The 14,083-nt window shown below is 34.9% G+C and overlaps 1 protein-coding gene and 1 non-coding gene across 2 annotated transcripts in view; one reads left to right on the top strand and one right to left on the bottom strand.

The window, feature by feature from the left end:
* The window catches only part of Smp_130440 (hypothetical protein), a gene marked incomplete at its 5' end in the record, with an annotated part of 114,414 nt that overhangs the window by 25,828 nt on the left and 74,503 nt on the right, over window positions 1-14,083 (bottom strand). The window contains 2 exons of the mRNA XM_018790086.1: window positions 1,903-2,116; window positions 8,121-8,327. Coding sequence (XP_018646394.1) covers window positions 1,903-2,116; window positions 8,121-8,327 — 421 coding nt within the window. The remainder of the gene's footprint in view (window positions 1-1,902; window positions 2,117-8,120; window positions 8,328-14,083) is intronic.
* The window catches only part of Smp_tRNA_02113_Gln_TTG.1.1, a 66-nt gene continuing 34 nt past the window's right edge, over window positions 14,052-14,083 (top strand). The window contains exon 1 of the tRNA in view: window positions 14,052-14,083. This exon is cut by the window's right edge and continues 34 nt beyond it. This is a non-coding gene — a tRNA.

Raw genomic sequence — 14,083 nt, 5'->3', positions numbered from 1 at the left:
GTGCGGAACAATGATGTAGTGGTTAAAACTATCAACTTCCAACCAGTACGTCGCAGGTTCGAGTCCTATCCTACTTAATTCTGTTAAGGTAGCCGGGTAGTGATATCACAATCCCTTATACATAAAACGTGACTCAAAGCTGAGTAAATGGTTCTATATTTGATGAGTTACACCACGCTTAATCATTTCATATAAGCGATAGAAAGCATATAACCGATATTTGTACTTCATGGCATTTACTTATCAAAATGCGGTATCTACAAGCCTCAACAACATTAATTTCTTTCAGAAATTCTAGTCGGAAGCACTGTTTTGAAAAATTTTAGCACTAAATTATAGAATCTGAACAGTTTGTTTCGTCCTAGTATCGGACTAGACTTTAAACTATTACATCAGTAAATTTATTCTTCCTTCACAAACCATATTATCTATACCTAACAGTTTCTACTACTACTGCTGCTACTACGGATACTGTTTGTACTTCTACTACACTGAAATTTATCGTGATAAATTCATTTCAATGTGCTGGTATGGAGTGGAGACTTGAATCGATGCACATATTTTCCAGATTTTAAGTTACTTATGACTGATGCTATTAATCAGTGTATGACTTAGTTGTAAGTTATATAAAGGTAACAAATAATATCGATAAGTGAGGTGTGAAGCTAAAAAGGAAATAAAGTATAGAAAAAAATAAACGAATGGACAGATTAAATGGATAAAAAAAATAAAAGAGTGACAAATTTCATGATGAATGTTTTATTACCTATATTTAGGCAAAAATTATTAACTGATGAATTAACTACAGTTTAGATTGAGATTTTAATCATGAAAAATCATTTTAAAAAAAAGAAATAAAATAAGAAGTTTGCATTGAAGGTACAAATAAGTTATTAAAAATTCTTAAATTACTAAAATATAATATAAATACATAGTCAATGACAAGTTCCTTCATTACAAATATGATTCTGTGATTACGAAACAAAAAGACTTCTATTTTGACAACCATTTACAAATGACTAGTAGCTAGTTTTAAAAAGTAGGTTTTAAAACCTCTGATAGCATAATGAAACATGAGATAGTTAAGGAATTGAAGAAAAGTACTAGCGATTAGCATCAAAGAACATACTAATAACAGTTTATTTATACATACACATAAACATTATTACAAGGAGGCAGCAAATATATATGCGCCATAAAAAGTAGTTATCATTTAGGTTGTGTATAGGCTGGGATACTATCCGGGTGCACAAGCCTAAACAAGTGGTTTTCTTAGGAGGCCACTCTCCGACCATTTGACCTAGAGATATAATCCACAAGACAGTTAAACAGCGTTAGGAGATACAGTCTCATGGTAGCCGGTGACCAACAATAGATCCACTCGCCATTTGTTCCTACAGGATTATGGGGTCCATGTGCACTGGTTAATTTGGAATCAGGGTTTCCCAACTCCCCTACGTGGGCCCTCCGTACTCACACATCCAGTTTAAGCGCCGGACATTTGATTTCCGTTCTCTCAATTTGCAAACAACAACGTGGCGAGAAGGCAGTGAGTAGGGCTTCTCTGTTAGTGGCTATATACGCCTGGACATTATTGAGCATTTCGAGAAAGAGAGTTATCTCCATTCTCGGCTGTACCGAGAAATTCGGGAGTTTAATGATAGTGTAGGGCACGAATAGAACAAATTCTAAAAAAATATCAATACAACTGTATTTTAATATCAGCTTTGTGGCTGAACCTCAGATGATTACAAAATCTCAGAAAGTATATTGGACGATTTCCCTGTAAACAACTAACGTAAGTGAACAAATCAATGTTTTGAAAAAAGGTACTAATAGGGTTTAAAATCACTGTTATATCATTATGAAGAACAAAGAACTTATATGTGTTTAATTATTTACCCTTTTCATTTGCTTTCTTTGAGCTGACGCATTTCACTGAATCTTTATTCAAAAGAATATCACAAGTAGAACATCGTAAACAATCCTTATGCAAGTAATAACCAGAAACCCGCACACGTTCCAGTTGATATAAACGCTTTTGACATACATAACAATATGAACTACCCTTGCGTGGACCATATAAACGAGCCACATTCTCTGGTATTCGAATTTGCTGCAAAAATACAATCAAGAAATTATCGAATCAGCGAAGTAGTTTGCATGTAGTTAGATTCATGCACGAATTTATATTAGAAATGAAAGTTATACGAAGGGTTTGGTCAAAAGTCAATAATTTCGAATTAAATAATCCGACTCGAAATGTTTATGTTTACATGTTTCTTATCACAGCATAATATGCAAGTATTAGGTGAAGTCAAAAATGTACTTAAGCATTACGTAGACGAAGTAAGTAGAAAAAAACTTCCAAGGACGATAAACAATATATCATGTATGGGAAAACATATCTTGTTGAAAACTAACAATAAAAATCTCTATTTCGAAAGAGACCAGTTCTAACGATAAACGAATAATAAAGTAATATGTCACACTGATCTTCTAGTCTAATATAGAATACAGTTATCTGTTGTATATTCATGTAAAGGAATCTTAATGTTCAAAACCTGAGATTAACTAAAGAACTATTAGAAACCAAGTAGGGCTAGACAGTTACTCTAATCTAATTCTTAATAGCGGATGTTCAGACATCTCAAAACATCAAACTCGAGATCTCCAGGTCTTAACTAGGCTTTGGCTAGAGATTAGGTAGTTTATGACGTGCTTTACACAATTCTATTTGAAGCCAGATGTAGTCTGTAGAGTTAATCAACTCGAAAGTCAGATGGGATCACACTTTACCAAAAATAAACCGAAGTTGAGAACGATGAACATTGGAATTCAATATGATGCCTTTTACGAGACTTTAAAATTACCAGGTCCGGTATTGCAAGAAGTCTGAGATGTGGAGTCCTGTTTGGTGCACCTTAGTTTTCAACAAATTCATTCGTTAATGTTGTCTTGAGACGATGATTATTTTTCAAGTGTGCGAGGATCCATCCAACTGTGCTTAACAGTTTTTCATCGTTCCTATAAAATCTAATTTAATCACAAAATAATCTTTATTCTACATTTTAGTCAAGTTTTCATTTCAGTTATTTAAGGAAATCATTGTATATTTAGAAGATTTACAGCACTAATAATGAAAAAAAAATCCACTTCATTCCATAATCCTTGTTATTCATACTGAACAAAATAAATCACATCACCAAAAGTAAATAATATCAAAAGAAATTGAATGAGATTGAAAGTACCAGTTAGAACATAAAAATGTGGAAAAAGTGAATAAATTAATTTTACTTGCAAACTGATAGGATTCACACTTATTTCTCAAAAGTGTATTTCTTGAAAATTATGTTATATAGATAAGTTTTTTTTAAAAAAGGCTAATTAGTTTCATTGAGATCATTTCATGTGGATTTATATGATGGATTTACTTACTTACTTACTTACGCCTGTTACCCCTCGTCGAGGAGCATAGGCCGCTCACCAGCATTCTCCATCCAACTCTGTCCTGAGCCTTCCTTTCCAGTTCTTTCCAGTTGTTATTCATCCTTTTCATATCGGCTTCTATTTCCCGGCGTAGTGAGTTCTTTGGCCTTCCTCTTTTCCGCTTCCCTTCCGGATTCCAAGTTAGGGATTGCCTTGTAATGCACATTGGTGATTTCCTTAATGTATGTCCTATCCACTTCCAACGTCTTTTCCTAATTTCCTCTTCAGCTGGAGGCTGGTTTGTCCTCTCCCATAAAACGCTGTTGCTGATAGTATCCGGCCAATGAATGTTGAGTATTTTGCGTAAACAATTGTTTATAAATACTTGTACCTTCCTGATGATGGTTGTAATAGTTCTCCACGTTTCAGCTCCATACAGTAGGACTGTCTTGACGTTCGTATTAAAGATTCTCACCTTGAAATTGGTTGAGAGTTGTTTTGAGTTCCATATGTTCTTCAATTGTAAAAATGCTGCCCTTGCTTTGCCAATCCTCGCCTTTACATCTGCATCCGATCCTCCTTGTTTGTCAACGATGCTCCCCAGGTACGTGAATGTTTCCACCTCTTCCAGGGTTTCGCCATCAAGTGTGATTGGGTTGGTGTTCTCCGTGTTGCATTTGAGAATCTTGCTTTTTCCTTTGTGAATGTGGAGGCCTATCGATGCGGAGGCTGCTGCTACATTTACGGTCTTCATCTGCATTTGTTCGTGTGTATGAGAGAGGAGGGCTAGGTCATCTGCGAAGTCCAAATCATCTAATTGATTCTGAGCTGTCCATTGTATTCCGTATTTCCCTTCAGATGTCGAATTCTTCATAATCCAGTCAATCACTAGAAGGAAGAGGAATGGGGAAAGTAGACAGCCTTGTCTGACTCCGGTCCTTACTGGAAATACATCTGTCAGCTGTCCTCCATGCACCACTTTGCACCGTAGTCCATCGTATGAGTTTTGGATAATGTTGACAATCTTTTCAGGAACTCCATAGTGTCGAAGAAGTTTCCATAATGTTCTCCTGTCCACGCTGTCAAACGCCTTCTCATAGTCAATGAAGTTGACGTATAGTGATGAGTTCCATTCAGCTGATTTTCCACGATGATCCGTAGTGTCGCAATCTGATCTATGCACGACCGATCCTTACGGAATCCAACCTGATGATCCCTAAGTTCGGCGTCTACTGCGTCTTTCATCCGATTCAGCAGCACTCTGTTGAAAACTTTTCCTGGTACTGATAACAAACTGATGCCTCTGTAGTTTTCACATTGGCTCAGATCTCCTTTCTTTGCTATCTTGATGAGATACCCTTCTTTCCAGTCCATTGGCACTTGTTCCTCTTCCCAAATCTTCTTGAATAGAAGGTGAAGCATATTTGCAGTTATTTCAATGTCTGACTTCAGTGCTTCTGCTGGTATATTGTCAGGTCCTGCCGCCTTCCCACTTTTGATTTGTCTGATGGCCATCTTGACTTCTTCGATCGTTGGTGGAGTGACATCTATTGGAAGGTCAGTGTGGGCTGCTTCGATGTTCGGTGGGTTCAATGGGGCTGGTCTATTCAGCAGTTCCTCGAAGTATTCTGCCCATCTTTTCCTCTGTTCTTGAATCTCAGTGATTGTCTTTCCTTCTTTGTCCTTGACTGGTCTCTCTGGTTTGCTATATCTTCCTGCCAATTTCTTCGTTGTATCATATAGTTGTCTCATATTCCCTTCTCTTGCAGCTTTTTCCGCCGCCGTTGCTAGTTCTCCCATGTATTTCTGCTTGTCGGCTTTAATGCTTTTCTTCACTTCCCTGTTTGCTTCTGCGTAGTCTGCTTGTGCTTTGACTTTCTCTGCTCGTGTTCGGCTGTTGTTAATTGCTAGTTTCTTGTTCTTCCTTCCTTGAATTTTGTCCAGGGTTCCCATAGAGATCCATTCCTTATGATGATGCTTCTTAGGACCAAGAACCTCCTGACACGTTGAAGTTAGGGCTTCTTTTATCCTTTTCCAGTTGTCCTCCAAAGTAGTTTCTTGTTCTTTCAGTAGATCCTGTAGAGCTTGGAACCTGTTGTTGAGTTATCTTGAATTCACGGAGCTTGTCAGTATCTCGAAGGAAGGCTGTATTGAACCTTTGTAGTGCTGTTTGTCCAGTTGTCCAGTGTTTCTTTAGCTTCAGTCTCATCTTGGCCACAACCAGGTGGTGATCTGAAGCTATGTCAGCTCCTCTCCGGGTTCTCACATCTTCCATTGATCTTCGGAATTTTTTGTTGATACAGATGTGATCTATCTGGTTCTCTGTGGTGTGGTCCGGCGAGATCCATGTAGCTTTGTGTATGCGCTTGTGTGGGAATATTGTGCCACCTATAACCAATTTGTTGAATGCACATAGGTTTGCAAGTCTCTCCCCATTTTCATTTCTCTCTCCTAATCCATGTCGTCCAATTACATCTTCATATCCTGTGTTGTCCACTCCAACTTTAGCATTTAGATCCCCCATCAGGATTGTGAGGTCCTTTCGTGAGCACTTCTCTATAATTGATTGCAGCCTTTCATAGGACTGATGTTTATCATCGTCGTTGCTATCATTGGTGGGTGCATAACATTGGATAACGTTCATTGTGATCCCTTTCTTCTTTGTTCTGAATGATGCTTTGATTATCCTGGGTCCATGAGATTCCCATCCCACAAGTGCATTTCGTGCTTCTTTGGACAGCATTAGAGCAACTCCCTGAGTGTGTGGAGCATTTTGCCCTTCGTGACCGGAGTACAGCAGCATCTCTCCTGTACCTAGCCTTTGTTGTCCAGTTTGTGTCCAATGGGTTTCGCTGATTCCGAGTACTGCCAAGTTGTATCTCCTCATTTCAATTGCTATTTGGCTGGTCTTTCCTGTCTCCCACATTGTCCGGACGTTCCATGTACCTATAAAAAGTGTTGCTCTGGTTGTTAGAAGGTGCATCGGTCTCGTGACTTCCGAAGAATTTCGGATTTCATCATGAGACGTCATAATTATTCCTTCAACTCCCAGGGCAGAGTTTAAATGGTTTGAATTATTTTTTCTGGTTAGCGTTTTTTTAGCGAGTTAGCTTTTCTACGGGATGGGGTCGCTAACCCCATGCCCAACCCTCCTCCTTTACCCGGGCTTGGGACCGGCAGTAACTCTAGAAGAGCTACAGGCGGAGTTATATGATGGATTTACTTATCGCAAAAATTGTTTCATCCTGATAAAATATATGTGCACTTATTTGGCAAATGGGTGGGTGACCAAGTTGTTACTGATTATGCGCCACCTTGGTATGTGATTGGTTGAACTTCTCGTTTACGACAACGTATTTTAGTGTGTTAGCTGATTTTTTAAGGTTAAGGTCGCACTATTAGTTTCGAAAAATCTGTTCTTCAATGCACTCAAAATTGTTGAGAAGGCTGTGGAGAAAAATTCTAGATGAAAATAATTTTTGTCACGGATTAACATTAGCTAAAAATCAAACAAAACTAAGAAGGACTGAATAGCTGTTTCATCTGAGTTTAGAACAACTCGTAAGTTAGCACTTATGACTCTGCTAGGGACTGGACTCAAAACGTTGACGTCTCCAAATGAGTGCACAACTTTTGAAAAACTTAGATAAAATCCAATAGACTGTGCCTTTTATTTCAGCCAATTAGTGGTAAAGTAAGATATTAGTCCAATATCAATAATAATAACAAATCCCATTGCTTACATAGCTGGACTTCACTATTTAAAACTATTTTCTAGTGTACATGATGGGAACTATCTTCAACTATCAAAAATTATTAAACACATCATAATTATCATTATGGAGGGTGTGCAGATTGTTGACTACTAATCCGAGATCCAATAGTCTGCAAGTTGAACTTCAATCAATTAACGATATTGCACAACAATCTCCCACTGCCTTCGGTGAGTAACTGTCTCCCTTCATACTAGAGACAGTTGAACTCTACTGGTTATGGCTTCTCACTAACAATTTGGAGTGTCTAGTATAATGTCACGCCCATATGGGTTATTCTAGCTTTCAGACAGACCAATTGACTTATCTTTCTTGAATCACACTTTGATCTTGTCAATTATTTGCCTATAACCTTGACTGTTTTTCTGTGAGCATATGTGTGAGTATCGCTTACCCTATTAATCAAATGTCTATAGCTTATTTTTGTCTGACTGTAAATAGTGAGTTACGTTTTATTAGAGGGAGTTGACATGCTTGTCTTCTCCGCTTCTCATTTTTACGTCTGTCTGAGTAAACGAAAGCCTGAAATAAACTCATTCAACTCACTTCGTATTTGGCTTCTTTTTACAACCCCCGCTTAAACAGGGTTAGTCCAGGTGAAATATAAGGAAATAAACGGAAGATTTATGTTCGCGGCATATTTTTTTTTATTCATTCAAATCGGAGTCAGATCTTGGAATAATAAAGTGGTGAGTCACAAGGAACTTTAAAACTTTAAATGGTGAATTGGAAAGAAGAAAGTGTAAGTTGATGTTACGTAGATTACTACTGGATTTTAATAGATAATAATAATAGAGATAGGACTAGATTTTAAATTATATTTGAAACAAAATTTCTCAATAAACGTTAATTAGTGAAGATCTATGAACTATTTAGAATAATTTTAGAAAAAGAAATAAATCTTTAAAACAGACTCACTGAAGAAAATGGACTTTTAGATATATTTTCTATTTGTACAGGTAAATTTTGTTGTAGATGGTGATTTAGTTGGTGGTCTTGGTGATTTTGTTGTTGCAATCGATCATTTTTATTCAATAATGTCTTTTTATTGGTTGTTTCATCTACGGCATCACTTTTATCCAATAATGTTGGAGAATATTTACGGACTGGGGTAGGACGACCACACTGAAATGGATATTTTTTTTTAAATTTAATTTTTTTGTAAAAACATACAAACAAAGTACAATAATATTTAACAGAAAAGTTTAATATTGAAATGATTTTCTATTTACGTATAAAAAAGTAACAATAACAACATATAATTCTAATTAACTAATTTCATGAACGACAATAGGAATAAAGAAATTAGAAGGTAACATTTATCTGAATCGTTTTAAGTTTCAATTAATTAATTAACTCGGAGGAGAAAATATTTAAAAAAATAATAACCAAAGTATAAAAAGATCATTTTAAAGATCCAACTCTATTCAGTTAAATGTAAGTATTCTATTGTTTTGGTTTGAGAGCTTCGGTTCAAGATGATGACCAAACGAGCTAGCAACTCTTTGTCTCTTCACTATTTTATGTGGAAAAGATTAGTGATTTGAATTTTTAAAAAAATGTATATAATACTGTATTATATTAGTAATATAAAACCATCTACACGAGCTCCTACTAACTAAACTAAGGTGAAATATTCTTATTAGACAAGTGAATTTTTATTTTCTCTCATCAGTATACTACAATAGACAGACAGACATTACCGAACTAATTTAAACTATTTAAATCACTACCAGTTTAACTTAAATGTATCTTCTATTTGTTGAAAATGTGTTGCGCAAATACATCATATATTTCTTAGATCAACACAACCTTAGCACCAAACTTTTCAAAATTCATAAAAACGTATTTGCTATTTTAAATAGTAAGTGTTATTGCTACTGCAACAATGAAAACAGGAAAGTAAATTGATGAAATTTACTTATTTGTGTTAGTTATTCACATTGTCCAAGAATTCAATGTTCATACAAAGAATAATAAAATTTGTTAATTTTTATTACTATTCCCAATGTTAGATGAAATATGAAATAATAAATTCTGTCACATCATTTTTTGAATTGAATCATTTTTAAAACAAAGTTTAACTTAATATTGAAAAAGTTTAACGTTTAACTACATGATTTAAAAATTAGTGCAATTTAATAACGACGACCACTTACATACATGTATCTAGTTGTAAGCTATACATCAGATCTCAGCTAGAAATTAGTATCCGACTGTGCAAATCCAAATAGACAGAACAGGTTTCGGATGTGGAGTAACACAGTTTAAAAAAATGAGTATTTTAACCAATAAATTATAGGTTTATAATGACTATTGAGAAGTATATTTCTAAATAATAAAATATACATGTGGAAATCAGTTTTCGTCACGGATGGACAACAGATGGAAAATCACTGAAAATAAGCAAGGACTAGACATGTCTTCCATCCTAGTATCAAACTCACGACACTGTCATGGACCGAGTTCAAGACAAGTAGGTCTCAAGGTGAGTAACGAGCTTATTTCAAAGGTCTAGTATTTCCAACTTCGTTAATTCATGATATAACTTGACCGTCGTCAGAAATGGCTATGTAACTCTCAACGTGATTGAGATGAACTAAGAAAACGATTTTTTGGTTTCCAATAGTTCTTCAGTTCCCGTTAAATATATGGCGAAGACTATGCCAGTAAATATTCCTACTCTAAGTTAAGAAAGATGCAATACAAGATTATTAAGGGTTTTATATTGAATGAAGCAAAAAATATTTTACCATGGTTCACAATACTAACAGCCATTTATACAACACAAATCAAGATTTGAATTCATTACTGATATCATTTTCATTCGTTTGTAACTGATACAATAATTTTGTTAATAATATTTTATCAGTGGAGAAAGTTAGAATATTCAAATCAAAATACTATACAAACAGTTATTTTAGATTCACAGAGGCGATTTTGCGTACATTCCATATTCGTTAAATAAATGTTAGAGACAGAAAATTAAAAAAAAACTATCTAGCTATTAACATCGAGATCTACCGATAACTGAGTGAAATATGTTGAATATGCTGAATAATATGGTGGTTCAGTGGAGAATCCTGGTGGGTGGCCTGTGCTCCTGCACAAAAGGTGACAGGTGTAAGTAAATAAATAATGATGGTTACCACACTAGCGCAAAAATTTGCCAGTAACAGAAATTAAACACACAGTTTACGTTACAAGCTCACAGGGAGTAAACACAGAGCTACAAAGTCGTGTGTTTTACATTTTTCATCACACTAGAGGGGGTATATTATTTGACTCGATACAGATTGATCGATGGTTATATATGGCTAAAGTGTTACCCACGATAAAATTATGAAATAATTATTAATCAGAATGAAACAATCAATAGTCTAATAAGTGATAAATCTGACAGAATACTTATATTAAACTCAAAGCTAACGATAGACTGAAGGTTAGAGAATTATTCTACATGGTGCATTTTCCGTCATCAATAAAAATACTGCTGATTTTAATTTTTGAGTACTGACTTAGCATTAATTATAGAGATATACACAAATAGGATAGATGAAATAAAAACTACTCGGAAAAAATATTAAAAAGAAAATGTACACTTAACAAAAATCATGGTCATTCATCTATATATCTTGAATATTTAACGCAGAGGACTTTTATTTTTATTTGAAGTGGAAGAGAACTGACAGATTGAGACAAGTATTGAAATCCAGAACTGGTGATTCGTCCTACTCGAGACTCAGCAGCTGGATGTGACTTACATCTCAGTGTGATTCATATAGGTTGTAAATATGCCCACTGAGACTAAAATTCATTTTTAAATATCAACAATAGGATAACTTGAACCCTAACTAGAACATAAAAGTTTAACCCGTGTTTCTAAGATTATTTAACCAATAAAAATATATTCATTTATTAATTTATATGAAGTTTGATATGTACCGCAGATTTCGAAGTTTATAGACAAACAAACATTTATTTCAGTCGAATAACATGCATGCAATTTAATAACAAATTCGCTACTTATAATCGATTGAGTATGAGTTTAATGATAGTTTATCTGTTGAAATTAGACAAGATCAAATAGATTTGAACAAGCGAGTTATTAATGTCGGAATATATGGTTATATGAAAAAAAAAACAATTCCACAAGAAATGTTAACATGGCCTTCTTGAATGGATTTACACAAAGTTTGAAGTAATGAGATAAAAATATTAACAAAGTGATCACATTACTATAAAATTCTCAACTGAACTAAGTTTCATTGAAATCATGAACAGATCAATGTTAGAACTATAATTCATATAATGTTATACTTCAAAATTAACTGATACACTTTTAAGAATGGATCACACTAGTACTGTTCGTGATGAATAAAAATATTTTAATAGTTAAGATCATGAGTCAATTGAAGCTAGACCACCATGGGAAACCTGAAGCACTGGACGGTCGTTTCGTCCTATTGGAGGACTCCTCAGCAGTGTGCATCCACGATCCCGCTGTAAAGTGAGATCGATAGACGAACCCATCAATGATAAAAGTGAAACGCTCACCATCTAATCAACCTTCTTTGACCTTGTATAGTATGTCTTGTTTATCCACCAATCATAATTTTATGTTCATTGTAAAACAATATTCGCCTTGTTGACTCATTTTTCATATCCTCTAGTTACTGTTTGGTATGTTATTCATGTTTCTCCTTTTCCCTATGTAATAAACTGTACTCTTTATTTGTATACTAACGTTGTTAATTTACGTTTTAGGAACAGATAAAGTTTGTTAAGCCAAATAGCTTATTTGTTCTGACTTTGGTCAAACCAAGACTCTGTGCTCGACAGTCTAGAGAATAAATTAGAGTTGCACCTGTAGGAAATTGCTTCCTACACCCGCCTCGCGAGATTCAAACCCAGGACCCATCAGTCTCGCGCGCGAACGCTTAACCTCTAGACCATTAAGCCGGCATCCAACGATGTTAATGTCTAACTTTAACTAATCCACGAACTTGAGCGACACATCCACCATTGTCTTCAGTGAATTACTATCTCACAACAGACCCTGTTGAACTCCACAGGTCAATGCTTCTCAATAGAACTCCAAGAAATACCTCTTGAAGCCAGTCACTAGTGAGCATATGTTGATAGATATCAGAATGGGTTTTTGTGGATATCATAGTAGTTCGCTCTAGAGGTTAAGCATTTGCGCGCGAGACTGATAGATCCTTGGTTTGAATCTCGCGAGGCGGGATCGTGGATGCGCACTACTGGGGAGTTCCACGACAGAACAAAACGGCCGTCCGGTGCTTTCAGGTTTTCCATGGTGGTCTAGCTTCATATGACTCATGATCTCAACTATTAAAATTACTATAATGTCCACACAAACCCCTTCTGATATAGATATATTTGTCCATCGCCGGAAAATTAGTCTTTAAAACAAAGACGTTTTTACCAGTTGAAATATTCTAGTAATAAAGTTTGTGATTGTAGTGTTTTAGCTTCCCACAATCTTCATGACATCACCACCACTTCCGACTCTGGTCCTAATACTTCAAGAGAAGACGAAAAACATCTGAGGAAATTTATGAACACTAATATATATATATATATATATATATCCACTCATAAAAATGATTTTAAGAAAGAAATTCAATGAAAAGTGATAAATTATATTTTATTCTTAAGTTTCTAATTTTCGCATGAACGAATGAGAAATGCACTTCTAATGGAGGATGGGAGGGTGAGTAAGAGTGGGTAAGAGATCTATTTAACCTGGCAGTTTGCATAAAACGTATTCTACGAATAAAGGTTTGGGAAAGATTTTAACAGGATATCATTTATCATAAATACGGAGAAAAAAGTCAGTGTCTTATTGTGTTATTTATTTAATATTTTGAAATACTTGAAGTAAATTTTGAATAAAACCAATATAAGGCACAAATTTAGCTATATAATAGACGGAGTGGAGGAGAGTGCTAGGTTTTTCAAAACAGAGTTTTTTCCCATAACTATATTCAAATAATGAGAAGAAACAATTGAATAAAATATTTTAAAACATGCGATGCAAAGATGGATTGAAAGATAACAGGTTCATTCTTCAAAGCAACAATGAAAACTTAGATAAAAGCTTTATTGAAGATAATTGTTAAACTTTCCAGATATATATATGCAATTTTGAAGGAAATCTTGCTTTCTGTAGTATTTGAAACAGCATCAACTACCTAGCTTCACAGTCTGGCATGTTACCATAAATAAATAAGTGAGCACTAATTTTGAATAAGTGCGTGTGGAAAAAGCGGCATTTTTGAAGAATCCGTTTCTTTTTACCTTTACGCCGGTGTACGTATATTTACTTATTAATAGATAGTCTAGATAATCGCTCGTGTCATAAAACTAGTTAATACCTCCAAAAATTCAAAAAAAACCCACCAATAAACTGATAGATCAGAAAAACTAACTGAATGTTTCAGTAAAAAAATGATAAGAAAATAAAACTATTTTATGAGTAGTATTTGGTATTTTGAATCAACGATTTCTAAATGTTAGGCACACACAAACATGAAAAATCAGACATATAAATATATATATATATATATATAGGCTAGTTGCGTACAGACAGGGTTAGATATATACACGGTTACGAGAAAAAACCTATATAGGTATGCATCATTAAAAAGATAGAGTTTGAGAGATATTTTTGCTGGAAACCTAACTTTGGGACAAAATAAAGTTGTTTAAACGTTTGAAAATAATTTCAGTTAAAATTTTAGCAAAAGTATAAAAATGGTAAGCAGAGATGGATAGTGGCTAGCAGTGGAATCCAGGACGCGCGTTTCGTCCCATTTGGGACTCTCTGCTTACCATGCTTGTGAATTAAGGCTATA

Source organism: Schistosoma mansoni (assembly GCF_000237925.1).
Source record: "Schistosoma mansoni, WGS project CABG00000000 data, supercontig 0126, strain Puerto Rico, whole genome shotgun sequence".
NCBI classification, from domain to species: Eukaryota; Metazoa; Platyhelminthes; class Trematoda; order Strigeidida; family Schistosomatidae; genus Schistosoma; species Schistosoma mansoni.
This window is presented reverse-complemented; position numbering and strand designations above follow the sequence as displayed.